General features: G+C 38.1%; 1 protein-coding gene across 1 annotated transcript; it reads left to right on the plus strand.

The window, feature by feature from the left end:
- Positions 1–412: 412 nt before the first annotated feature.
- Positions 413–26,332, plus strand: ERO1B (endoplasmic reticulum oxidoreductase 1 beta; the record flags this gene model as incomplete). The annotated part of the gene is made up of 15 exons (XM_079550310.1): positions 413–517; positions 5,422–5,541; positions 7,831–7,914; positions 9,474–9,515; positions 12,780–12,862; positions 14,774–14,847; positions 17,658–17,778; positions 17,867–17,913; positions 20,171–20,215; positions 21,608–21,700; positions 21,863–22,109; positions 22,879–22,948; positions 23,878–23,964; positions 25,251–25,384; positions 26,272–26,332. The coding sequence occupies 15 exons, from the start codon at positions 413–415 to the stop codon at positions 26,330–26,332; spliced, it is 1,413 nt and encodes a 470-aa protein (XP_079406436.1).
- Between the last annotated feature and the right edge of the window lie 1,304 nt (positions 26,333–27,636).

Genomic DNA, 27,636 nt, shown 5'->3' on the forward strand with positions numbered 1-27,636 from the left:
AAGACGAAAACCGCTTCTAAGCTTCCCCTCACCACCGCCTCCCGCCTAGCGCAAGCGCACAGCAGCCCTTCGCTCACCGCTTGTTTTGGAAGCCCGCGTGGTCCTCTCCTATTGGGCGCCTTCCCAAGTCCTCGCTCAGCCCAGCCGCCGAGGGGCGGGATAGACTACAGCCCCCGGCATGCCGCGCGGCGGGCTGCGGCGGCTATCGCGGCGTGGGGGTTGGTGCGTGCGCTAGCCGGGGCTGTGGTGTCGGCAGCGCGGGCGGGCTGAGGGGGGAGCGCGGCGCCCCCGCCGGCCGCGCCGGGAGGAATTGTTGCGGCCGGCCTTCGTTTCGCCCGCCCGCTTCCTGTGGCAGTGGAGAGCGGGGCTGCCCTCCCCCGTCAGCCGCGGCGGGCGGAGCGGCCGGAGCAGCATGAGCGGCGGCGGCGGCGGCGGCGGCCGGAGCACAGTGGCGCCGGCACGGTGGGCGACGCGGCTGTTGGCGGTCCTGGGCTCTATCCTGGCCGCGGAAGCCCAGGTGGGGAGATGCGGCGGGAGCGGAGAGCGGAGCGGGGACGCGGTGCCGGCTGATGGCTGGCGGGCTGCAAAAGCCGGGCCTCAATCCGTAGCCCGTGTCCTCCTAGCCGGCGCCGTGCTGCAGCCCGGGCCCGGCGGCGGGCGCCTCTGGAGCGTGGGGCCGCTCTCAGGCGGTCGCTGCGGGACCCGGCAGCGGCACTGGCGTGTAACGGTCCGCCGGGCGCGGAGCTCGCCGCGGCCGTGGGCGGTGTGCAGAGCCCGTAGCACTGGGGCGACAACGCGGGAGTGCTGGTGGAGTCGGTGAGCGGCCGTGTGGCGTGTCGGTGCCCGCGCTCGGTTTGTATTTGTGTCAGCCCGCGGAAGGATGAGCGTCCCGTCTCTCTGTAAGCTGCGTGCCGAAAGGTCGGCGTTGGTGCGCGGAGTTCCGTCGTTCATCGGTGCGGCTGCGGCTGAGTAACAGCTGGTGTCGAGTAGCGGAGGGCATCAGCTTGGCCAAACGTATTGCCCTGTGCTCGTATGGAGCTCCTGCGAGTAATGAGCGCGTGGAGCAGCGTGTCTCTTCTGTCCTTGATTATTATTGTTATTATTTTCTAAATTTCTGTGTGATGTGCTGTATGTGTGATGTGTGATGTGGCCACCCGAGGCAGTGACTAGTCTAGCACTCGGTCTAGCTTTGACTAGTCTAGCTTTGACTGCAGTTTTTCTGTGTGCAGAATCATAGAATATTCTGAGTTGAAAGAGACCTATAAGATCATCTAGTCCAATTTCTGGCTCCTCACAGCACCCAGAAAATCAGACCATGTGTCAGAGTGGGATGTAAGAATGTTCCCTGAACTCCAGCACGCGGGGCTGTGCCCACTGCCCCCGGCAGCCTGTTCTATGCCCACAGCCCTCTGATGCAGAACCTGTCCCCAGCCTCACTGCCCCTCCTCTGTTTTTCTGCTTGTTGCGCATTGATGTTTTCTAAGATTAAAATGAAGCCTTTATTTAGTACTTATCTTAGTGTGACTAGATACTAATGTAATTGTGATTCTTAATGAAGGCATTAACAAAATGTCATGACTTTATTGTACTTGGCAGAGAGATTAGCTTTTGTTATTTTGCAGAACTGTTAGCTTATTGTACTCAGTTTAAACAGCAAGAGTTTGACTTGCACCGAGGAAAGATAAGCCAGCCATTAGCTCTTGGAGTCATGTTACCCATAGCCTTTCTCTTGCTCTGTAGCTATGGCAAATAAAATATTAAGAAAGAAAACAGTGTCCCAAGTGGGCTTCTATTTGTTGAAGCAATTAAAATACAGCAACCTGATAGCGCTAATAAGGTTATTTGTAGGAAAATGCTGCTTGTTAGTATATGCATTTGTTCATTTTTTCCGTTGTGTTGATGTGCCAAATACTATTTGCTTTACAGATTTCTTAAGGCAAAATTGATGCCAGCTTGGACATTGACCTTTTCTTGTGAAAGGCTGATTTATCTTGAATAAACTTGACATTTCCAATGCAGCTCTGATATCTCTACAAAAACTAAAATAGCTTTAACAATGTGTGGAAATACTTTGATAAGAGCGTTGAAAAGAAAGGAATAGAAACCCATCTGTCTGACTTCTCTCACATATTCTATTAAGCTACCACATCTAGAGTTTATCACAGAGTTCAAAGTAATCAACAGTTTAAATGTAAGCTTGATGCTTGGCCATTGTAATAAACACTGTGGTAACTTAACTGACCTCAGTTTTGCTGTGTTTTTGTGGGGCAAGTTAACTTGTATAGCATAGTTTAAAAAGGCAAAATGCCAGCTGTGTGAATAGTGGAGTAGGCTGTACCTTATGTAGGTTTAACTGTGTAATATGTTGCTCTTATTTCCATATCTTCACTTTGAACAAGAGCTCGCTGGGAGATACAGGTGCTAAGAGGAATGAAACCATTTTCTCCATTTCCTTAGTGTTCCGTCATTAAGCAAGTACAGCTGTGCTAATAAAAAAGCCCAGACTGGGGCAATTGAAGTCTGTGTTGCTGCTGTGTTAGCATGCAAATGAACTGACTCCACTGATGTGTAGTGTTGGCTTTTCACACGTGCTGTCAAATGACTTTATAAATTCTGTTTTGCTACAAATGTAGCATAATTTAATTTTAGAGCGCTCCTTCCAAGGAAACATTGATTTTCCTGTTTTATGTATGCAGGAAGCCAACAGTTACAGTTTAAAAAAAAAAAAAAAGTTATGAGAAACTGAGAGTTTCACTTGCTTGTTCTCGGTACTTTGAATTAATTTTTCTCTGAAAAATTTCTTGGAACTGTTCTAGATGAGGGACCTGATTATTTGTGGCACTTCATAATCTTCTGAGTAACCTGCTGCGTTTTAAAAGGTGTTCTTAGAATCAAAATGTTATCAGAGGTATCTGGCAAAGGCGTAACTTCACTTAGATTGCCATCTTACTTAAATAAAAGGACTGCGGCTTTTATTTCCGTTTGTGTTTGACACTGTCTGTAAGGCCATGGGTTTATTTGGAACACTTGCACCTGAAAAAACACTGAGTTTTGCATAGATGGTATAAATATTTTCGTAAGCAATGAAGCAGTGAGAGGTGGTCACCAAAATAATTTCCTGCTCTACATCTTTCAAGTCGAAAGAAAATTTCTCAGCTTATCCTCACTCTGCTTTCATCTTAATAAATGATTGTTCTCCATGTTTCCTGTTAGTATAGTTGTATCATATTTGAGTAAAATGTTCAGTTGTCTTTGGCTTCTTTACTCTAGTAAAGTGTACTGCTGTTTGTTTTGTAGTAAGGACGTATAAAGATAGCACATCTATTTTATGCGTGTGACCAATATGAAAAATGTGTTTCTGTAATGCAATTGTAAATTGAAATACATGGAGGTTTGATTTCTATAAGGATCAATAATAGTTTTTGCCTTCCTAGTCAGTAGTCATGTGGGCTGTGAGGTTTTTTGAAAATCATGTGAGTGAATGTAGTCTTTCCAATCTGTTTGCCCAGGCTTGAAATTCAATAATATTAAGGAAGGCGAGAATAAGATTTTGGGTAAAGTTGCTTCTTTTAAATGACTGTTAATACAACACTGTAAGCGGTGGCCAGAGGGCTGGAGCACTCCTTTGAAGACAGGTGAGGAGGTTCTGCTTCTTCAGCGTGGAGAAGAGAAGGCTCTGCGGAGACTTAGCTGTGGCCTTCCAGTACCTGAAGGGAGCATGTAAACAGGGAGGAGACTGATTTGTTACATGGCCTGTTAGTGATAGGGCAAGGAGGAATTGCTTTAGACTGAAAGAGGGAAGATCTAGATTAGACATCAGGAAGAAATTATTTACTCGTGATATGGTGAGGTCCTGGCACAGCTGCCCGGAGAAGTGGTGCCGCATCGCTGAAGTGCCCAAGGCTGGGTTGGATGGGACCCTGGGCAGCTGAGCTGCTGGGTGGCAGCCCTGCCTACAGCAGGGAGTTGGATGGGCTTTAAGGCCCTCTCCAACCCAAGCCGTTGTGTGGTTCTACAAATTCTGCAGAACTGTGACAGTCTGTTTAGTGTGTCAGGAAGTAAGAGTGCAGAAGGTGAATTATCTACTAAAATGCTTTATTGCCATAGCATTACTTCAGTGTCTCTGGGTGGTGGGGAATCCACTTTCCAGGCTTTCTTTATGCATCATAAGAGCAGAAGCATGCAATGTAGTTTCTAGCAACTTTTCTTCTATCAAGCTTGGTTATATAACAGCATCTTTGTTGTAGAGTAGCAGAGTGATTTACCATGCATGAAATAGATAATTTCATAACTTAGCTGTGAAATCTGTGGAGAAAAAAATTCTCCTTCTATATGTAACCTTTTCTTAGTCAGACGGTCTAAGCCCATGTAAAATACGAAATGTGCCAGGCTTACCTGTTTTAGTTCCTTTGTGAGCTATCATTTATGTTGATGAATTCCATGTATGGCTGAATTGTAGTTAGCAGTGCTTGATTCCATTTGTTTATTTATACGCTGAAGCCTTCATGCATAAGTTTGAAAGTCTTTTCAAGAATGTTTATATTTGTTTGAGAAGCTGTGCTTAGAAGTATTTGGTTTGGATATAAGGAAGCTTGTTATACAAATATACATAGAATCACATTTTCACTGTTTGTCTTTTGGTTAGGATACTGTTGGTGTCTTAGGAAAATTGTTGCGGTAGCTTAAAGCCAAACAACTTTGTAGATTATCTGCCCTGTGCTGGCAATGCTGACTCTGCACTGTGTGCAGCTCTTACCACAAAGACTGTCTTAGGCTAATTCAGCACCTTCCTGTTGAAGCACAAGAAGAGTGATGTGTCCTGAGAAATTGAGATTTAATTTCACAATAGGTTTACAGACATACAGTATAGGTGACTGTACCTGGTTTTCCTAATATTTGTACAATTTAGTTGAGGTTACTAACTTGGGCACAAAAGTACTTATTCTCTCCCCTCTTTACCCATACCGTTAAAGAAACTGAATATTTTTTGTACTTAAAAGCTAATTACACACTGTTGTTATTTTTTTTTTTTTTTTTTTTTTTTTTCAGGAAATCCAATGAATAAATGTGTAAGAGGAAAATATTTGATATGAGGCTGTGATGTGCTAATATAATGTGCATTCATGGCTTGCTCATTACATAGAAGGTTCTATGTGTTGAAACTAAGAATGAATTTCAGTTCTGAAAATGTTAGTCTGACAGACACTGATTCAGCTTTGCATTTGGAAGTGGGCTTAAACTAAAAAGTGATTTGTTATTTCACTCAAAACTGTGAAATGTTATATATTGTTTCAATAATGAGAGAGTATTTGCTGTGGAACTGCATTTCACTAGTATGTTTTGACTGCCATATTTTTAGTTGTTTTTCTGTAGTTAACATTTCTTGATTAAAAAAATCAATCACGTGTGTTCTTTTAATAGCTCACAGGTGTCCTGGATGATTGTTTGTGTGACATAGAAAGCATTGATGACTTCAATACTTTCAAGATCTTCCCCAAAATACAGAAACTACAAGAACGTGATTACTTCAGATATTACAAGGTATGATTAGAATGAACTTTTTTCCTGAACAATTTGAATAAAATCTATAAAATATAGGGAGGACTACAGGTCCAGATTAGTTGTATTACGTTGTCTTTTAGAAACCCACAGATCTTTAATTTGGTTGTAGCAGGTTGTCAACTATGCTTGTAAGAGGTCTTAGGTTAGCTGTATTACTCCTGGAGTCAGTGACAGTAGATGATGACTTCTTTCATTCAGTCAATAAGTGGTGTTTTTGAAGATAATATCTTTGTGCTGCTGCGTGTGAAAGAGGATTGTCTGTTAGCATTGTACAGCACTTGCCTTCTAAGTAATGTGGATAATTTAAAGTTGAAACATTGCAACGATTTCCTTTTCTTAATCAGCTGCTGTCCTACTTCTGATTTTAGTGTTTGCCAGCTAGGAAGACTTTATTTCTTTGAAAAAAAAAAAAAAAACAAAACTACAAATATTAATTTTCAAGTAGAGTGGTAGCACTCTCCTATGTCTTTAAGCACTGGTTTTGGTCACTGTTAGAACTGGATGAGCAGCATAATATTTTGAAGAGTGATACTCTTAGTTTTAGGTTTGCTGAGCTTAAAAATGAAGTTAGATTTTTTTACTGAGCTAATCACATGGTTGCCAACCACTGGCAAAAGGAGGTTCCAGTCCTTTAGCCCTGGCTAGGCCATCCCTGCTCCTTCCTTGCTTTTGGATCTTGGCCTTGTCCTACAGCATGTTACACCAGTGGTTCTCTTTAACCTGGTAGATTCTTTAGAATGTTATTTTGTCTGCTTGTTTTTCAGTATGTAGCAACTTGTTGATCTAGAATCAGGCAGGAGTTGAATGTAAGATGGGGTTATGAGCGTGAGGAAAGGAGAAGTTCTAGGATCTTCCCTTTGTAATCGGAGTAAGCAATAAAGTGTAGCTTCACCTTGAATTTCTTACTGCTACGTGATACCGCTTTCAGGGGAAATAAGATATTTGCAACTTCAGTGAAAATAGCATCTCTTAGTGGAAGTGGTAATTAGGTTCTCCAAAGGCAAGAGGAAGATACAAATCAAAATATTTGAAGATGAGCCCTAACATGTCCACAAGACTGTATAAAACTCAGCAACAGTAATTTCATCTTGCAAATGCAGGGCTTACTTTAATTTCAGCAGTTCTGCAGATCATACTTCCTGTGTGTGTAATACCACCTCATCTTTCATATAGTTTTGATGTAAGCAGTACCGTTTGTAAACTCAAGTGTATAGTCATTAATGCCTACAATTTTCTGCTGAAGGAAAATAAAAACAATATTTTTTTTTTTTTTACTTTGAAAGTTGTAGAGCTCATTTTATTTTTGCCCAAAGGATAGTGATAGCTACTTCATTTTATTTGTAATTTTAGTTTTCCAAGGTGGTGTAGTTCTGCAATGTTTGTAGTTCATGGTGCATGAAATCTTGTAGTCTCTGGTGTGGGAGTGGTGATGTTGAAGTGTTCCATCACTATGCTTACTATCTGTATAATGCTAATGCAAAAGAATACTGATTTTTTTTTTTTTCCCCTTTAACTGACTTCTGTACTGACAATCCAGTTGAAATGCTGTAGCAAGTGTTTGAGCATCTGGTTGCGTAGCAGAGACAAATACTTGTGGTGCTCTGACTTCACTGTGCCATTTGTTGAAAAATCAGAGCATTGATGAGAAAACATGACAAGTTTTGCTGGTAATGTTTCTGAAGTGGTTTCTCTTCATTATTTACCCTTAAGCAACATCAGCTTTTTGATTTGAGACTTAGTATTTTGATACTCATTCTTCCTTGACAATTATGAAGTGTGGTAATGAATCTGTTTTTACTGCTTGAAATCCGAAATCATCCAAACACTTAATTTGTACCAATAAACGTCTGGCTGCCTTCCATGAGATGTATTTCCTTGATCTGTTAGTGCTAATACAACTGATGAAGTATGACAATTTTATAGCTGTATTTCTCTGATTTCTTTTCCTTTTAGTAGTTATTTACTGTTCTGGTGTAATATTAATGGTGAGAGATTTAATTGGAACTTCTATATAATATTTTTTTTTAACCTGTTGAGACTATTACCATTAAAAACTTCAGTGTGTAGTGAGCTTGAGCTTGTGTACTTCGATTGCTTAAATACATACGTGTGTGTATACACACATACACACCATATGCTTTGAAGTAATAAATTTCACCCTTTTCCTTTTATCCTCTTATTTAATTTGAAATGATTTCCTGATACTGGGAGTTTTTTTTACATTGCCTTAACAGTATTGATTATAACCTTTTGTTTTTGTATGTTTAGGTGAATCTAAAGAGACCATGCCCATTCTGGGCTGATGATGGCCATTGTTCTATCAAAGACTGCCATGTAGAGCCTTGTCCTGAGGTATGCATCAGATAATATACAGCAGGGAAAGGTTGTTTGACTGAACAGCTTGTTTAATTTCACTAAGTCTATCCATTGTACTTTTCCACTATAGTAAAAATGAAGTCTGTTGTAATATCTTGCTTTTTTAGCTTCAATAAGTTGAAATGACTTTTTTTTTTTTTTTTTTTTCAAATCTCATATCTAGTTATGCCATATCATTTTCTCAAGTAAATGGTTATATAATGTAAAATAATAGTATGATAGTATATGGGAACTGCTGAATCATGGCTTCAACCTCTGATTGATCACCTGAGGCAAGCAGTGAGTCAGCCCTGGGAGCACAGGTGAAGGCAATTCTCCTGTGCTACTGGAAGGGGTGGAGCCTGGCTCCACCTCTCCTAGACCCCATTTAAGAGCTGACTATGACTGGGGAAGGATGATCTTTTGGAGATTGCTCCCCTTGGAGTCTTCTCAGTGAGCCCAAGACAAGGGTAAGCTTTCCATCCATTCTTCTTTAGCGTGATTACCTGTTAGCCTAACTTTCCTATATGTTTCTTAATTATAACATCTGTATATTCATCGATTACATAGATAGTTACAGAAGTAACTTTAAAAAAGATCCCTTAACTTCCACTAATTTAATATATTTTTCTGTGTTTTAATCTTCTGCTAAAATTTACCTTTATGTACTAAAAAGCAGAAGAATAGGAAAATCAAATTTAAAAAAAAAAACTTGTTTAAAACTTCTTTGCTTTTGATATTGGAAAGATGTTCTGTACACTTAGGCTAAGCAAAGGTTAATCTAAGTCTAAATCTGAAGGTTTCTGATATAATTTTGTGAGTAGGGGACTGGGAGAATGAGCACTTAGCATCCCATTTGTAGAATTCTTTATATTAAGTACACAGTAAGTCCTAATAGTTTATTTATAAAGGTCTCTTCCTTTACATGTGACAAAGCAGAGTGCAAGCATAGTTTCACAAACCTTTATGGCTGAGACTAGAGTTTACAGTAATTGGCACTTTGTTGTCATTCAAGTAACTGATCAGGGCATGTGTATGGGTGTTCAGAAGACATATGAGGCACAAATTAGTTCTCAGCCTGTTTGCAATCCTGCATTTTCAGTTAGAAGGTAGTCTTCCCCTGACTTGTGGTAAATGCTATGTTTAACAATTAAATTTTTTTAGGTATTATGCGCATAATTTTCTGCAGGCTTCGCTAACTATGCCAAAGTTCAGTTATAAGCCTAATCTATACTTAAAATCAGTTATCAGCTAAAAAAATTAATTTTAGTTTCTATTAATGAACTTAAGTTTAAACAGAAAGGTGACAAAAATAATTTGTTTCAAAAGAAAAAATGTAATCAGTAGTTGAAGTTCTTAGAGTTATTTATATTACTGGTACAAATGATTAGGTCTAAGATGTAGCACTTTTAAATATAACGTGTTGGGAAAGCAAAGAAGCTAGCTAATCATTCTGTGTAGAATGATATTTAGTTGCTAGACTTTAATCAAGTATATTAATGTCTGTGCGTAGTGTAAAAAAAAAAAAAAAAAAAAAAATTGTTTTTGTTTTTTAGAGCAAAATACCTGTTGGAATTAAAGCTGGGAGCTCTAATAAAGTAAGTAGTCAGTTATTTTCTAAGCTTCTTCTGACTTGTAATCTTAACATTACAGTAGATGTATGGCTTTTTATTGTGGGCCTTTAGTCTTAGCAGTGATGCAGTTGTTAACATCAATTCCTGTATGCTGCTTTGTACTTCCATGAATTAGAGCTCCTGATGTAGCTGGTAGCATTGCATCATTCTGAGACTTCAATAGCTTGACAGTTGGTACAGACTGAATCACGAATGACCAGAGACATTGGAACACCACCACAAAATGCCTGATGTAAAGTTCTTTGTACCTTGTGTACAGGTCACCTTCTATGAAGCTTAGGCTGAGATGAGTAGCGGTGCATATATAAACACAACCTAGTAGTGGGTTATATAATTCAAAAAAAAAAAAAAGTTATGTGTGGTTTTGACTTGTCTAATCCTGAGTTCGTTGACCACTTAAGTGGTCAATTTGTGCTGTTGGCTTTTGCTTGCTTGTGTCCGAGCCAACCTTCTTAGATCACTAAGTGATCTTAGTAAAGCCAGGAAGGTAAGGTGTAATACGCCTAGAAAGAGGTGAGAGCAGGATGACGAATAACTCTTCTCCATGCCCAAATCCCTAACACAGTGCCCAAGAACAAGGGTTTTAGCAATCAATTGGGTAAAAGTATCCACAGGGCCCAAATGAGAGCTCTTACTGTTGAGTGCCATGGCTGTGTGTAAATTCACACTTATTCCTATCTTTATCTACATCCTCCCCAGCAATTTCTACCTCCCTTATGGCCATAGTTACTACTTATCTCACCTGAGCATAGATTGTAAACTTCTAGCCTTATTCAGAGCTTTTTTTTGTTTGTTTTTGTTGATTAGTTGCACAAAGAACAGCTTTGCCTTTGGAAGGTCATCTAGCCATGAAGGCCAGTTTCCCACAGAGAGAAGCACAGTTAGCAGTAGATGACATCTTTCAAATTCTTGGCACCAATATAAGCTTATTGAAATGGTGCTAGAGAGGCACAAAAATAGCTTCACTTTCTGCAAGCTTGTCTGATTGGAGTAGTGGAAACATCTTGAACTATGTGTCTTAATACTGGTACGTAGCTGAGTGCTGTGCTGCTGTCATGCTCCTTCTCCTCAGAAGGCCTGGAGGAGATAATATTAAGGAAAAAAAAAAAGAAACCCGTGAGTTTAGATAAGGACAGAAAAAATCATTCACCAACCAATTACCATTAGTGGTGAAACTGTACTTTGGGAAGGTTAGGTTATTGACAGTGGTAACACAGTCAAGCAGTGAATAACAGAAGCAAATTTTCCTTCCACCCAGCTTCTACTTCCTCCACCTCAATCCGTGTATGGGAAGGAGGAATGGGGCAGTTGGTAAATACACTGTCATTACCACTCCTTCCTGCTCACTCCTTTTCCCTGTTCCAGCATGAGATTCCTCCTATGGGATGCTGTCCTTCATGAAGAGATCCAACACAGACTTCCCATGGGCTGCAGTTCTTCAAGTACTGCTCTAGCATGGGTCTCATCCTGCAATGTGCCATCCTTCAGGAATGAGCTGCTCCACTTTGGGCTTTTCTCTGTGGGCTACAGCTCCAGTCTGGGGCTTACTCATGTAGGGGCTCTCCATGGGCTAACTGTTTCCTTCAGGCCACATCCACCTGCTCACTGTGGGCTACTCCACAGGTTGTCCTCAGGAGATCTGCTCTGCATGATGCCCATGGGCTGCAGGGGACAGCCTGCTCCATTCATTGTCAGTCTCTCCTGGGCTGCACAGAACTTCTGCTCAGTGCCTGGAGCACCTCCAACCTTCCTGCACTGACTTTAGTGGCTGCAGGGACGTTACTCTTGCATTTTCCCAGTTTTCTCTCCCAGCTGCTGTTGTGCAGATCTTTTTCCCCATTTTCTTAAATCTGCTCTCCTGGGGGTGTACTACACACCATGTGTCACTCGTGACTCAGCTCTGGTCAGTTGCAGGTCCCTTTTGGAGACATCTGGAGCTGGCTCTGATCTGAATGGGGCAGCTGCTGGGCTCTGCTCATAAGGGGCACCCCTGCAGCCCTTCCACTACTTAAACCTTGTCATGTGAGCTCAATGCATAAACACTGGAGAACTCATGACAGTCAGTGTATTAAACTTTGAAGCAAGGATGTAGCACCTCAAGGCTATAGCGCATAACTTCAGTTTTTGCTTCCTGCCCACTTCTATTTCCTTTCAGAAACTTTTCTTTTTACAAGAACCTGCTTTGTCAAAAACAAGTATTTTATCCAGATCTAGTCAGAGGTCAAATAAATGGTCTTGCATAGCTGTTGTTAAATACCGGAGAACAGCAAAGCCTGGAAGGATGGCTTGGACTTGAATGTTCATTCTGTTTGGGAACTTACATTTAGGATCATCATCTTGGCAGTAATATTTTTCTCTTCAGGGTAGGGATAGGTTTGCAACTCTAGACATGTAGAATGTTTACCTCAGCATCTCAGTATTTTATTTCATCAGCAGAATCTGTTTAATTCTAGGACATGCATTCCTTGTTTGCATTTTTCCATTTAACATCCGCATGAATGATATGAAGAGAAGCCCCCACACCTAGCAAATTTGAGGAAATTGAGCAAGAAGTTCTTTCTGGAGTAATGATTGGTTGTTTGGGATTTTCTTCTAGTGACCTCTAAATTACTTCTTAATCTCTTTCACTGCTTTGAAGTTCGGTAGGTTTTGCTGCTAATAATTAATTTTATAGCAGTACATATGGTACTGTATTTTGGATTCCTGACTCAAGCTATGTGGGTAACATACCAGTAATATAGCTGTTGCTGACCAGTGCTTGCAGGGCAGAAAGGCCTCTTTTATTTCATTCTGGCCTCTTCCTTGTTCCAGCAGTGAGCAGGCTAAGGATGGCCAAGGGGCTGAGTTGGCTGATCTGATCAAACCAAAGACTCCATGCGGTATCACACCATGCTCAGCATGAAATAGTTGGAGTAGACAGACTTTCTGAAGTATTTGCTACTCAGAAAATACTGGATGTTGGACTGTTTCTGGTGGGTGGCAAATGACTGCCTTTAGGCATGTTTAGCTGAATCTATGGCAGTTAAATGTACAGGGTAAAATTGACCTGATAAAATTAAGTGAAGAAAATTAAAATAAGTATTCCAAAGTACTACTTGCCACTTCCAGAATTCAAGACTTTTTCCTTGGTACTAACTAGTTTAATGCTAGAGTTAGAAATGTTTCATGTCAAGTTTTGAGTGAATTTTAAGTAACTTATTTGTATATTAAATATGACCTTCCTTACAGTATTCAAAAGCTGCAAATAATTCCAAAGAATTGGAAGACTGTGAGCAAGCTAACAAACTGGGAGCAGTCAACAGTACCTTAAGGTATGTTGAGATTTATAGCAATTAAAAAAATTTTTATATATATATATAAATATATATATATAATATAAATATATATATATATAAAATATATATAAATAGCAAGGGAGCAGCATTTCTTTTTGTCTGTCTTGGTTTTGCAATGTGCTGGTTTTTGTTCTTCATTCTTTCCATAGACCATTAAAAAGTAAATATGAAATGGTGCAGAAATACCTGAAGGTATAATGTGAGAAGTAGGTATTTGCCTTGTCTTAAAAATGCTCCTAGCTTTTTTTAAGTATACTTATTTGTTTGAAAGAAATCTTACAGCGACGGGAGATAAAGCAAACAAAAACACTATTTTCCAGTTTTTACCAATATCAGCCGCCTTTTTCTTGATGACTGTGGTGAGTTAAGGGGTTCTGACCAGGTCTCTCTGTTACAATGATGTGCCTGTTTGTGATCACTTGGTGAACCAGGTCAGGGAGCTTGTGAATTATTTTTGTTGTTGGCAAAGTTATTTTTTGCTTGGATCAGTTCCCTGGTCTTGCCTACTGAATGGCACAGCCAAGGTTGGATGGTACAGATTCTGCAGGATGGTGTTGTTCTTGACTAGGAAAGAGCAGAGCAGTTTAGGAAAGCTTGCATTCTACTGGCCTCACTGCTTTGAAAAAGCAGAAATAGAAAAACAAAAAGTAAGTTTATCAGTAGCAGAGAGGTCTGTTGCCTGTGGCCATAGATTTCAGCAGTCCTACCTGATTAAAAAATGCTGTCCTGGCTCATTATAAAAAGTGACTATAGTTTAAAAAAAAATAAAAGGTAACATGCTATTTTCTGTAGCATTTTAAAGCAATTTGGGCAGAGCCTTACTCAAGTGTTAAGGGAACTGCGAAGCCGTTAACACTCTTCTGTTTCTGTAGATTAAAAAGTAATGTAATTTAGCACATGTACAGAGGGCTAAAGAGGCTTTTGCAAAATTGCAAGTTGATAAAAGTTGGGAGAGTTGCAAAATCCTTTTGGTTTGGGGCTGTTTTCCGTTACCATCTATGTTGATTGTGACTATAAAACCTTGCATGCTAGTAATTAGTGGGGAAGGTACATTATGAAAGTTTGTAAGGCTCACTGAATGTCAAGTGTAGTCTTCGTTGGTAGATTAACAATGTATCCTGTTTAAGAATTGCAGATGTCAAATTGAGCTAGTACTGCTCTGATCAAATGAAATGGGTTGTTTTTGGTATTTTAGGGGAACTTACTGCACCCCAGAGTGGAGTTCCCAATCTTCACTTATACCACGCTACTGACAGCAAAACATAAATAGTTCTCTTTCTCACATCTGCATTGAAGAAAGCATTTAGCTAATAGCACTACTTGTGTTTTGTAGTATGGGAACTTCAAAGTACTTGTTTCTCTGGTACAGTGCACCTTTGAAATTGCAAGAGTGAGTAGAGTTAACGTTATTACTTAAAAGACTCAAGTCATATTCATAGAGTAATTTAGCTTAGAAAAACCTTTAGAGATCCAGCCTCCCATGTGAAAGCAAGGCTAAGTATTGTAGATTTCTTTGAAAGCACAGGTTAAGGAATACAAGGACTTTCTTTCCTGTGGTGACAGCTGCCAAAGTACTTCTGAAAGTCCTGAAAAGTGTGCTATGGAATTCTTTTACTGAAGGAAGAAAAGTCACTACCAGTGCAGAGTTTGCTTAAGTAATGATTGTGAAATCTTTCTTGCTGTGTATCACTGAACTGACTTCAGAAAGTACCACAATTAGTGCTTGCTTGTATCTCCGCCCCAACTCCATATATTCTAGTATGCCAGATATAATAGTTCAGAATTAAGATCTAAGTTAATTATTGTATATGGGTTGTGTTGTTGAGTAGCTCTTACTGACACTGTTTATTTGAAAGTTTAAAATCAAATGTATTTTCTTCCCCTCAGTAACCAAAGTAAGGAGGCTTTCATTGACTGGGCAAGATACGATGATTCACAGGATCATTTTTGTGAACTCGATGGTAAAATGCTTAAGCTTCTTCAGTGTTTGCTTTATTACTTTCTCATTACTTTATTACCGTCTCATAAAAACACGATTGTAGCTACTCTGCAAGGAACTGTTTTAAGTTTTAATTTTGTGCTACATTGACATGTGACAGTTCATGTTATCTTACATGCAAAGAAAGCAGTTTAGACATCTGAATGTTCCTTGTTTAAAAAAAAAAAAAAAAAAAAAAAAAAAAAAAAAAAAAAAAACAATATATATTCACTGTTACCTCAACAGGAGACTTCTACAGAAATAAAGAGAAAGCAAATGGGAGGGTTTTAGCATTTTTTCTTTAAAGCTGCTTCTCACAAAAGACTTGTATCCAGCAGAATTTATTTATACCTAATTTTTTCTTACTACTGTATTATTTTTGCTGCTGTTCTGTTCTTTATGCTTGGGCTGGTACATTCTTGTAGTCTAGTTTCAGACAATCTCTACTGGCCCTTATTTGTAAAGACTTCTGATTGTTTAAACATTAGGCTGATAGTTTGTCTTCCCTCTGCTCCATTTGTGAGCCCTTCTATTTTGCATATAACGTTTAGTTGTTAAAGGAGAGTTTCAGATAAACATGAGCACTGCCAAGTTCAAGGAAGGCTGCAAAAATCATTTTCGTTAAGTACCTTACAAAGCTGTGCATGCTAGGAAGACTTGGCTCTGTGCAAGATGTTTTAATCTACCTTTAGGTTAATATTTGGTGTCACCTGAGAAAGTAGCAGCTGTTATGTATTTAATAACTGCTGTTCTCTTCCAGTGCTGCTGCTGTGTCTTGTCTGTGAAAATTTTGTCTGAACTGTTTCTCTAATACGTACTCACTGAGCATTACTGTAGATCTGAACTGTTCAATGCAATAAGTTGTGTTGTCCATCTTCAAGCTGCCTATTCCTATTTTTAATGGACGGGAAATTTAGATGGGAAAAGTGTAATTTAGGAGCATTTTCTTGCAGAAGTAATACTAGCTTAAGTAGATCTTGATTCCATCTCTTTCCAACATTGTGTCCTACTGAAAAGGGATTACTGCCTGTGCCCAGCTGTGTGCTTCCACTGTTCTTTTTGCTCTGGCTTTGGCATGCCTGTCACTGCATGGTGAGCTAATCTCAATTTGAGTACCTGGAAGATTGATATCTCCTTTCTATTTCACAGACTGTTGGGGTTGAAATGGCTTATTAGGTGAGTTCCTGAGCTGATGCAGAGGAACATGAGAGAGTGACTTTACTGGGAGTGAGAGGGAGAAGGGAGAAGCTGTTTTTTCCTCTCCCTCACCTCTCTTTCTGGTAGGGTCAAAGCTCTTGATTCACTTAACTGTAGCTCAAATTTAGGTCTTCAGTTGTACTTTTTACTGGCTTTTTTGTTGGGCTCAATGATAAACTCGATAAGGGAATTGATCCAGCTGGAAAAAATACCATATCAACTTAGGTCAGTTTTCCATCCTTCTGCTGTGCTGCCCCTCAGACGCGTTTGTAAGTGGATAGAGAACAAAAATTGGAGAGCTGAAATGACCAGAAAGTGTAGGAACTGGTTGTTGCTGTGCTCCATCTGACTTTCACTTTGTTCTTGTGTGTCTTGTCAGTCTCTCTTCTTTGTTCTTCCTACTGCTGCTGAAGTGATGCTTAGCAGCTTGTGCAGGATCACTTCTTTTTAGAGCAGTTTTCACTCTTCATCTCTTCAACATCTGAGGAAATGCTCAGTTGTGCTGCTTGGCCCATTCCTTTGAATAAGTATGGACTACTGGCTTGTACTGTACAAGGGTCTCTTTAGCATCATTTGCTCTTGACCTAGAATTTCAGAGAGAAAAGGGAGAGGGAATTATTCCCGCTTTCTACTTGTTGTAACATAAAACTTAACTTTCTATTCGTATGGAGTATGAATCAGACAGTGATTTAATGTGGATGTTTTGCCTGAATTTGAAGTCAGCTTTAGGGATGAGGATATAACTTGTTGAATATTGCTTCAGTAATGTTTTGTTCCATAACCAACAGCTTGTCCTGGAATATAGAATCATAAAATTGCTCAGGTTGAAAAAGACCTTAAAGTTCATCAAGTCCAGCCACAAATCAAAAACATTGTAAATAAACCGTAATCCAGTAAATAACTTATAATTCACTGCTCCAACAAAAGCACTGGAATTAATGATCCAATTGTATCCTAATATCTTGAATAGTACATTCCAGCAGTTCATCACTAGAGCAGGGCTGCAGTATTCTGTGCTTCTGCTACATAGACAGCTTGTTCAGTTAACAACGGGGTCCGTGCTTTATGCAACCGTACAAGGTTATCTTGGAAATAAAAGTGATGCAGCTAATAAAGATTGTTCCACTGCCAAGATGTGCTGCTTTGTGTTTGCTGAGGAGCCATATTTGCATTGTACCCATTTCTAAAAAAGCAGTTCTCTTACTCTTTTCTGTTCTTCACACCAAACTCCACTTAGTGGTCCACTTAGTGGTCAACTAAGCCCTGAGTTTGAAGCCCACTTAAAATAAAACTCTTCATATCTTTGCGAAAGGCGTAAAAGCACATGGCACGTAGAGTGTTCACAGTGAAGTTGGAGAAGCCACATAGGAAATGGTAAGAAATTGCAGAAGTAATGGCAGCATAAGAGACTGTGAAAGAGATATTCTTTGCCTTTCTGTTTAGAGTGTATATTGCTTTGTTTTTATGTACAAGCTATTTGTAATACTACTGGAGAAATAAGAGTATTATACAAGACTTTTTATTTGTATGTAATTTTGTGACTTTTAAAGTCTTTTTTAAACAATCAGAATACATAACGAAACATTTCTTATTTAGATGAGAGATCTCCAGATGCGCAGTATGTGGATTTGCTGCTGAATCCAGAGCGTTACACAGGATACAAAGGGCCCTCTGCTTGGAGAGTGTGGAACAGCATCTATGAAGAAAACTGTTTCAAGTAATTGGGTGGGAGAGGAAGGCTGCTTTTATACTTGCACTTCAATTTAGCTTAGAACTGATTTTACATTTTCTAACTTATTTTCTAGGCCTCGATCTGTCTATCGTCCTTTAAATCCACTGGCACCTAGTAGGGGTGGGTTTTGTCTATTTTATTTTTTTAATGCAATTCTTTTAACATAGTGACTTCAGTACAAATGATACAAATAATATTCTTTAGTTTCTTTGCGTGCTCTCTGTTTTTAAAATGTCCTGTGTTGAAGCAACTATCCATTGCCAATATTTACAGTTTGTGATGTTGGATTATAAACATGCTTGATTTTATGTGTGTGAGTATGCTTAGTAATGTCAGGGGAGCCTCCTGAAAATTAAATGATATCTGAAACTATTCAGTGGGCAACTGTCACAGTAATTTTATCTTGTGGCTGGGAAGGAGTTAAAATTCAATGAATCCAGCAGTTGTTTTCTTCCCTTGTCCAGAAAAAGAGACAATTTTATTTAAACCTTTTAATGCATAGTCATCATACTATAATGTAGCTGTACATTTTCTGTAAACAATGGTTAGTTCATTGAAAGTGTAGAAATAAAATTATTTTAAGAAAAAATGAATACTTAGGGAGGCTCAGTTATTCATTTAAAACAAACAAGCATAATGACTTGAGCTTTAGATTTTTAATTTAAATTCAGAACTGTGTGTTCAAAGTTAATTGGTGTTGCTATGCCAGTGTGTGTCTCTTGTGAAATGCAATTTAACCAACAGGTAGTTAGAAAACATCACCAGATGTTAGAAACTCGGTATAGCTTTTGCTCATAATAACTACTGCTGACAGATACAATAAAAAATAGTTGCAAGAGTAGCTTATCTCAGATTAGAATTTCAGAAAGGAGCATTGGTCAGATTGTTGAATAATGTGAACTGAAGTTCATGTCTTTCTGAAGCTAATACATGGCTTTCAAGAAGCTGTACTAGGATTTTAAATTCTTAGTGACTTCCGTTATTATGTGTTTATTCTCAGGCTGTCTTGAGGAGGAAAAATAGGATGGGAAGTAGACTGTATTTTTGGTAGTGTAAATAAGGTTTCTTGTACTTGTTCAGTTTTTATAGTAAAGCTTGTATTTCATTACTGCTTTGATTTTAATGCTCATGGATTTTTATTTTCTCCTTTGCTGCAACTTCCTAGGAGGAGATGATGGTAAGTCATCTTATTCTGCTTTTCTGTGTGTGTTTTATGCCTGGATTGTCAGTGATCCCCTGTGGCCTCTTGAGCTGAAGAAGCTGTTCTGGATGTAAATACATAATGCTTATAGGAAAGATGCTATACTGGTTAGGATTAGAAGAAGCAGGCAGGATTTCTTCTCATCTTTCAAAGATGTGAATTAATTACTTATTGCGTGTAATTGAGGAAGAACTTCAAGAAGTCATTTTGCAACAGTCACCTATAGGTTTTTCTTCTTCTGCTTTGAATTTAGTTGAGTTGACTTCCAAAGGTAGTATAGAGGTAGTAGTGGATAACATTTACTTTTTTGGGTAGAATGAATAGTGTTCATTTTATATATAAACAAAGCTAATACTGCTTTAAAGCACTATCTTGATGTTTAGGATCAGTTAGCATAGAGTTGCTTTCTGTGCTGATCACTTAAATTTTTTAGCTGTTTTTCCTCAGCAGATCTTTAAATTGAGAGATTTTAGGGCTTGTACAGTTACTAACAAAGTTAATCAGAAATTGATTGGATGGATTTCTGTATTAGAAGACATTCCTTTGTCTTCAGTACTTCTTTGTTTGGATCTGAGTACAGGAATTCACTTTTTTTGATTGCTGATCGTGTGAAACACTGTGCAGTGCAGAAGGGGTACCCATGTGAAACTTAGTATGAGCATGAAGTATTTGTGAGTTTAGAATCTAAGAGCACATCCAGTAAAGAACTGATGTACCTGGGCAATGTTTAGTTTAGAATACTGGGTCATTCTTCAAACCTGAAGTTTGCTGTTAGAATCGAGGATGCAGTAGTTTCTTTGCTTTTGAAAACAGTTGTTACACAAGCGATTGCTGTGAAATGTAACAGTGATGGTTGCAGGAAATGTACATGAAATGTCTTTCCACAGATACGCCTCTTTTCTCGGTTATTCTTTTCCTATCACGCTGTAGCCACTAGTGCATTTAATCAAGTGCACTCATAAACTTTGCTAGTAGCTTAGCCATGTTTATTCTTGTATTTCTCCTGTTCTGACCTCAACACATTTTAACTGTTTTCAAAGTTCAGCCATGTCAGTGCCTGTTCTTGCTTCAGTAGCTAAGTTGTTTAGTTTTATGTCCAGATGGCAGCTAATGTTAGTGCACGCAGTAATATAAGGGTGCTTTAGTGATGAAAATGAATGTTCTTTATTTTAATAGTGTTTTCTAACATTACAGGAGAATCTTTCTACACGTGGCTAGAAGGTAAGTCCTTTCAGATGGATTAATATAATTGAAATTCACTAGGAAGAAATTCGCTTTTTCTTCTCTCCAAATGTTTTTCATAGGTTAAACTTACTAATAAATTGTGCAGAACTTGAGTATTATTCAAATAGCATTTTTCTTCCTTGAGGGTATTTGAGAAGTTTTTCTTCATTTAGCTGATGAATTCCTTAAGCTCTTTAACATTTAATATTTTACAAAGAAGTTCACTTCAATACAAGTTACTGAGTTTTCAGCTCTTTTAGACAAAAATGCATCCTTGCACATGCTAGTAATGTTATAAGTTGTATTTTAAAACTGCTTTTAAAAGTGTTAAAGCTTTTAATGGTTCTGTGGCTAATACATATGCGTAAGAGATCTTCTCAGAACGTATAACAATTTGTTTATATTTAAATGAAATCATTACAGTGGTAGAAATCAAAATCCTGTTTTGTAGGCTGTGGAAAAAAAGTAAATGAATTAGATGTATTTGTTTGCAACTTAGTTCATTATACCTGCAGGAATCTTCTATTATTGGAAAGCTTTCATCGGTTCTATTGTAGAAAAGCACATGTTCACATGCTTGTTAAAATATGCTGGCTGTAAATGAGGCTGTATCTCAGTCTCACAGGCTTCCCCATCAGCTCTTCCTTCTTCTGTTTGTAGAAACTGGAGTGACAGGGGAATCACCCAGACATATATTTATGAAGGAGGCAAACCCCTAAATTCTAAGTGTAGTCTCTCTCTCTTGGTAAGCTGTATTTCAAAGCAGTTTCTACATACAAATTATATTTTGGCCACCCATTGCCACTACATTTCTTTTTATGCTGTGAAAGCCTTTATTCATCAAAGTCATGTTTTTAGGGCTTTGCTCAGTGTGCTTAAATCTTCAGTGAATTTACAGTACAGCTGGGAAGAAGCATTTTTGGCTGTTTTCCACTGCCATAGGGCTTTCTGGATTTTTGATGTTTTTGTAAGAACACTACTCTAAAATAATGATAGCTTTAGTTACAACTAGGATAGGTCACACTCGAGTTATGGTTTCCAGATAGTCAAAATTCAAGACTATTTTAAGTCCGTTTCATAAACAATTTTACTTTTGTGTAGCAATTTGTTAGATGCTTATTGGACTGTATTTATTAAAACACTGAAAAACCAGCTAAGAAATGTCAAACTTTATTCTTGGTGATACTTCACGTATAAAAATAAGAGTATATTTTTTTTACTATGAATATAATAGCTTCCAAAACATACTGCTGAAATTAATGAGGCACTGTAATTGTAACAGTTAAATGGTGCAGACTTGTATCGGTGAAATGTCAAGGTTAATTTTAATGCATTGTGTCAAGTACCTAGGCTGAGGTTTGCTTGTCTCTTTTCTGTTTTTCTCAACAGGTCTTTGCCTTGAGAAAAGGGTGTTTTATAAACTTATTTCCGGACTTCATGCTAGCATTAATTTACACCTGTGTGCCAATTATCTTCTTGAAGGTAATTTGAGTTGAGGTAAAACTGCTGAATGAAACACTATATTATCTGAAATGCATATTTGGGTGTTTTTTTTTCCTAAGCTTTGTTTGATTCTTACCTAAAAAGCTTTTTCCCAAATACATGCTTGTGACCTTCTCCCCCTCCACTTTATTTCTTATGTAGAAACCTGGGGGAAACCTCGCTGGGGACCAAATGTGAAAGAGTTCACTCGTCGTTTTGATCCCATTGAAACGAAGGGAGAAGGACCAAGAAGGCTGAAAAACTTGTATTTCCTTTACTTGATAGAGCTGCGGGCTTTGTCAAAGGTTGCACCGTACTTTGAGCGTTCTGTTGTTGACCTTTACACTGGAAATGGCCATGAGGATGCTGAATCTAAAGCTCTCTTACTAGAAATCTTCAGGGATACAAAGTAAGGCGTAAAGGTGTTAGGGTTGTTTTTGTTGTTTTCAATAGTTTGAAACTCTCAGTTATATTCTCAAGTGAGAATGAGAGTAAATTCATTTTTGAATAGGAGAGGGAGGAGTAGCATGAGGAAGTAGAATAATGAAAGAAAAAATATTTCCTAGGCTTGAATACTTCTATTTTTAAATAAAAAGAAAAAAAAAGAAAAAAAAAAACACCCCAGGCTTTACACCCCAGTGTAAAATACATGATCTTTTTTGAATAAGAAAATAGTACGTATATTCTTTTAATTAATGATCCAGTGAGTAATCCAGCTTTTATCATAGACTTAACAGAAGAAAGAATGTTTGCTCTGTAAGGCTCTTCAGTCCAAGTCCTACACTCATCTTTTTTTGTGATCAGTTGCATGCTGTGTGGCTTCAGTCATGCTAGGTGTTTAGGATGTGTTCACATGTCAAATATGAAGTTTACACAACTGGAAGGCCAAATACTAAGGCATTCCTGATGTATATTTAAAAAGTCTTGATCAATGGAAATGAAAAGAATTCTCAGCAAAACTGTAACAGGTTTCAGGATATAGTGATTGAATAGCAAAACATCTGATAACAGTATGCTTTTGAAGAGCAGTGATGTGAAACTTAGGAGAAATTTTTGATCTGAAGCAACTAGAAAGTCAGAGTGTTTACTCTGTAAAAGCTGCTGTGCAAGCTTGAGCTATGCTATAGTTCATGCCATGTTTGTGTTTTTCGGTTTTTTTTCCATTCTGTCTTTCTTAGGTCCTTCCATATGCACTTTGATGAGAAGTCCATGTTTGCTGGAGATAAAAAAGGAGCCAAGTCATTGAAGGTGAAGCTACTTTTCTGATTAACATCTAAAATATTCACTTCCACATAGGACACTCCCCACCCCTCCAGGAACAGGCATTTGCTTAAAGTACCCATGACATACATAAAGCACAATTCAATGAAATAGAATATGAATTTAACATTAGGAAGGCATTGTTCTGGGGTGCAAGATCCTACTGTGAATGCTGTTACTGTGTAGCAACAGCCAGTGTTACTAGACTGTTGTTCAGATTGGTATGCACTACATTCATTACACAACTGGTCTGTGCTTCATTGCAGTAAATATGTTTGAATACTTACTGATACCTACTACTATTGAAATCAGTATTATACAGAATTTCATCCACACTAGAAAGAACACTATTTGAAAGGTGCCAGTAATTTATCAGCCCAGCCAGTGTTTCTTTTCTGATCTGAAATATTTTATTTGGATAATCTGAATTAGACAATCAGGTAATTAATTAATCATTAATCAATTCTGTATTGTATTTGCTTTCACTCTGAAACTGCAAAGCAGCTGTCTGCCCATAGTTTTGGTTGGGAAATGTCTTTTGTGAATCGGCACTTGTTTGGCTGCTTTGTTGGGTATGTAGGTTGGTTCAAAAAGGATTTGAACAACTGAATTAAAATTACGTAGAGGAACAGGTAAGTAGTTGAAGCTCAAAATTTTGAACGAGTTTCTGGAAACTGTATAACACAAGTGTTATTCTGCATGTCCTACTTTTCAAGTCATCAAGAATTAGCAACGGCTTGGAAACAAGATTCTGGGTTTATGTGAATCTGTATTATAGTCTGACCCCAGATGGTAGTGGTTTCATTCAATTTGATTAAAAGGAAATTGATATTCTAGTGGTACTAAGTGAATTTTGCTAAAGCTAAGAGGCAATTTAAGCTAAACAGGTTTTTTTGTTGTTTGTTTCTAATTGCTAGGAAGAATTCAGATTGCATTTCAAAAACATATCCCGCATAATGGATTGTGTTGGATGTGATAAATGCAGGCTGTGGGGCAAACTGCAGGTATTGTTTTGTCTTTGATATCCTTACGTATGTATTAAAAATAGACTTATGTTTAGTTTGCTTTTTAACAATTAAACTGGTATGCTTTGTTTAATTTTGTTCACTCAGTGGTGATTCTTTTTACTAAAAGACGTAGCTTATATTCTTTGGGGAAGAAAGTGTTTAGAGCAGATAACCCCAAGACCAAGTCTTATTTCCAGTCAGTATTTTGAGTATTCAGTTAGCAGATGAGTCTTGTGGAATCAGCAGTGGGAAGCCTTTCTGGAAATAGTGCACTTTTGCTTAATGAGATTTAGCTCCACAAATCGAAGCATAAGTGGAAAAAAATGAAGTGATTCAGATTTTTACAATTATAAAATGCTGCAAGAGGCGTGCAGTAAAGCCAAGAGTTGAAAAATAGTCTTGGGTTCTGGAGAATTTATTGAGAGCAAGATTTTGACCCTTAATGCTAACATTAAATCCAGACTGACAACAGCATTAAGCTTATCAGAGTTAAAGTTTTGAATAAATTCATAGCAGCAAAAATGTAGTAGCCTCTGCTGAATTTATGGAGTTCTGACTACCCTGTACTCATTCATACTTCTGATCTATTATTGCCTTTTCTTATGCTAAATGAACTAGGGCCAGATTTCCTGACCTATAAAATTGTCTTGCGCCCAGCTTGAACCAGTATATCAAAATCCAGTGGTTGCTTCCCCATCTTGATTAAAATGGGGAATAAGAATAGCTTTTTCTGGTCTATTTCTGTGTACAAAATAGGGGTTGAAACTGAAACTGCAATGTCTTCCACTGGGACTGGAGATGGAGAAAGCAGAAGTGTTGTGACAGCTCATACTAAAAATGTAGTTTGACTTGGTAGGGGGAGGAGAGAAGGAAAGCAGGGATCTGATCCACAGCTCCTGAGGCATCTGTACTGTAGCAGGGAGGGAGCTGGAGGTGTTGTAACAGTCATGCTTTCATATGTATCTGGTCTGGCTGAGAAGAAAAAGAAATGGGAAAGGAAGATTAAAAACATGAGGGTTTAGAGTAAGTATACCTGAGGAAACATATTCCTAAGTGAATTAACTTGGTGAACTGATGGCATGTGTTTGCATTATCGTCTTGGTTTGCGTGCAGTTATTTGGGTTGAAGGAGTATCGGCTTCTAAATTGGTACTACAGTTTGCATGGGTTAGTATTTTTATGTTTATTTTGCTTAAAGCTTTTCTGTTTGTTTTCTGAGAGCTAGAAGAAGTGACCTTACCCACTGACTTTATTGACACTAAAATATTGAGGTTTTTCTCGTAGACGCAAGGCTTAGGAACTGCTCTGAAGATTTTATTTTCTGAGAAAGAAATACAGAACCTTCCTGAGAATAGCCCATCAAAAGGTTTTCAACTAACACGTCAAGAAATAGTTGCTCTAGTAAATGCCTTTGGAAGGTAAGATTTTCGTAATTTGTGTAGGGGGGAAAAAAAAAAAAAAAACAACCAGATAAAAAATACACACCAGTAAAACTTCAGTGTCAGCACTCACGGTCTGTGGAAAAGACTTGTGCATGCAACTATGACTTTTGAAAGCTAAACAGTTTATCACTAATAACTCTGTGCCATCAAATGGAGTTTGTGAGGCACTGATTATTAGCCTTGGTCATCATTCTGTGTTGTGTGTAATTCATCTCTATCTCAAATCCCATTTATTCTATAAATCTCTTAAATGGTTTTAAGCATTAAATTTTGGATACATCTCCTGCTTCTTGTATTCTAACTACTAACTACAGAAGAACAGTTTGTATTTTTCTTTTAAATACACATACGTAAGAAGGAAGAAAAACACATGATTTTTTTCAATGCTATCATTTAGCCCTTAGGCTTTTGGATTTGGAGTTTGATGTAGGTGTTTTCACTAAAACTTCCATTCTGATTAATTCATGATACAGCAAACATGTTGTGTGTTCGAGTTACAATATATAACTTCCTAATGGCTTTAAAAGATTAATAAAGCTTGTGTCTTTCATCATGCTGGTGCTTCTGATCTTGAATGTAATGATCAGTTATTGTTTAAAATAGGATAAACATTATTACACATGATTAGATATTTAACATATATAGCATGTAAATTTTAATCCCTGCAATATGAATGTTGATGGAGAGCCAGATAGTAATCTTCTGTGAGAAAGTAGTAACAAGTGTTAAAAAGCACAACTGTCTTCCAGAGTTGATTTTTGTTGTTTTAAATTAGAAAAAAAACAGTCCCCATGAAAGGTCAAAATTTGCACTTCTCTTTGCACAGTTTACTTACTACCACTTTGGGGGTTTTTGTTTTGCAGGCTTTCCACAAGTATAAAAGAGCTGCAGAATTTTAAAGTTTTACTACAACAAACAAGGTAATGAAGGCCTTTGTGCAGCCTCTTAGTGAAGACCATTTACGTGACTGCATTGAGCAGAAGGAACTGATCCTTACAGGACTCTCATGAACTGATTAAAAAGGAAAATCAAATACCAACTTGAATATTTATGTTTAAACTACGAATGGTTATTAATTAGAAGAGATATTTATGAATGAAGTATATAGTTTTTAAATGTGTAAATTATGCTGATCTGTTTTATCTTAAGTTCTCTGCTCACAGTTCTATCATACTGATACAACATAAGTTTTCTTCATCATCTTGTCTTTCTGAGAAAGTTGTTTTATATGAAAACATATGTACCTCAATCCTGACTTGGCTTGTCCTGCAAGAGATGGTTCACCCCTCACCTCACCCAAGTGCTGAGCATCAGTATGTTCTGAGGACTGGGTATGCCAATTCTAGCTATCTAGAAGTAAACCAGTAAAAGAAATAAGGCTCTTGATGAGCCCTGTTTTCTTACAGTAATATGAAACTTAATTTTACCAAGCAGAAAATTTTACTTTGTACCAATTCCTTTACATCATGCTGATATCAAAGATTTTTTTTTCCCCTTATATGCTGCTTTTCAGAAGTTCTTACTTCCTTTAAAATAACCACCTTCTCTCTTACACAGTACAGTTGTGACTCTTCTGCAGCCCTTTGGCAGCCTGCATTTGCTTCAGGGATCAGGGCTAGGGAATGGGGAGAAGAGAGTTAGTGGAGCATTGCTAGCTGGGAAGTTTTTTCAATCAAGTTTGTGTCTAGCCCATTTTATTTTCTGGTTTGTTCCAGTTCAGTTTCCAAGGTTGTCCTTTTTAATGTGTAAGATACTGAAGCAGCACATTTTGCTCTCTGAGCACGGATAATGGATTTGCTTGTAATGGGTTATATTTTAATGATGTTAGGAGATCAAAAAGGAGGAACTTGTTTTTTTATAGTCACTTTAAGAAAAAAAAATGCTTTTTAGAATTCGTAATCACACTGGCATTAATACTGCATACTGTACCTATGCAATCCCTAACTGTACCTTCTTTAAAGGATATTCAGCATAATAAAACGGGTATGTTAATAATGTGAGTTTCATAAAATAAGAAATTACTTGTGTATCATTGTCCACAAATGTCAATGGCAATTTCTCATTGTCCAAAACAGAATTCAGAACAGCACTACTGACTATTAGCAACTAAACGTTTAAATTTAAAATGAATTTTTTAAAACAGTTGTGCTAAAGAATGAAGTTAGGAATTCTGAATGTAGGAAGTGCTGGTATTGTGTCGATAAATCTCTTCTTTTGAATCTTCTTGA

Source organism: Tetrao urogallus (genome assembly GCF_951394365.1).
Source record: "Tetrao urogallus genome assembly, chromosome: 2".
NCBI lineage: Eukaryota > Metazoa > Chordata > Aves > Galliformes > Phasianidae > Tetrao > Tetrao urogallus.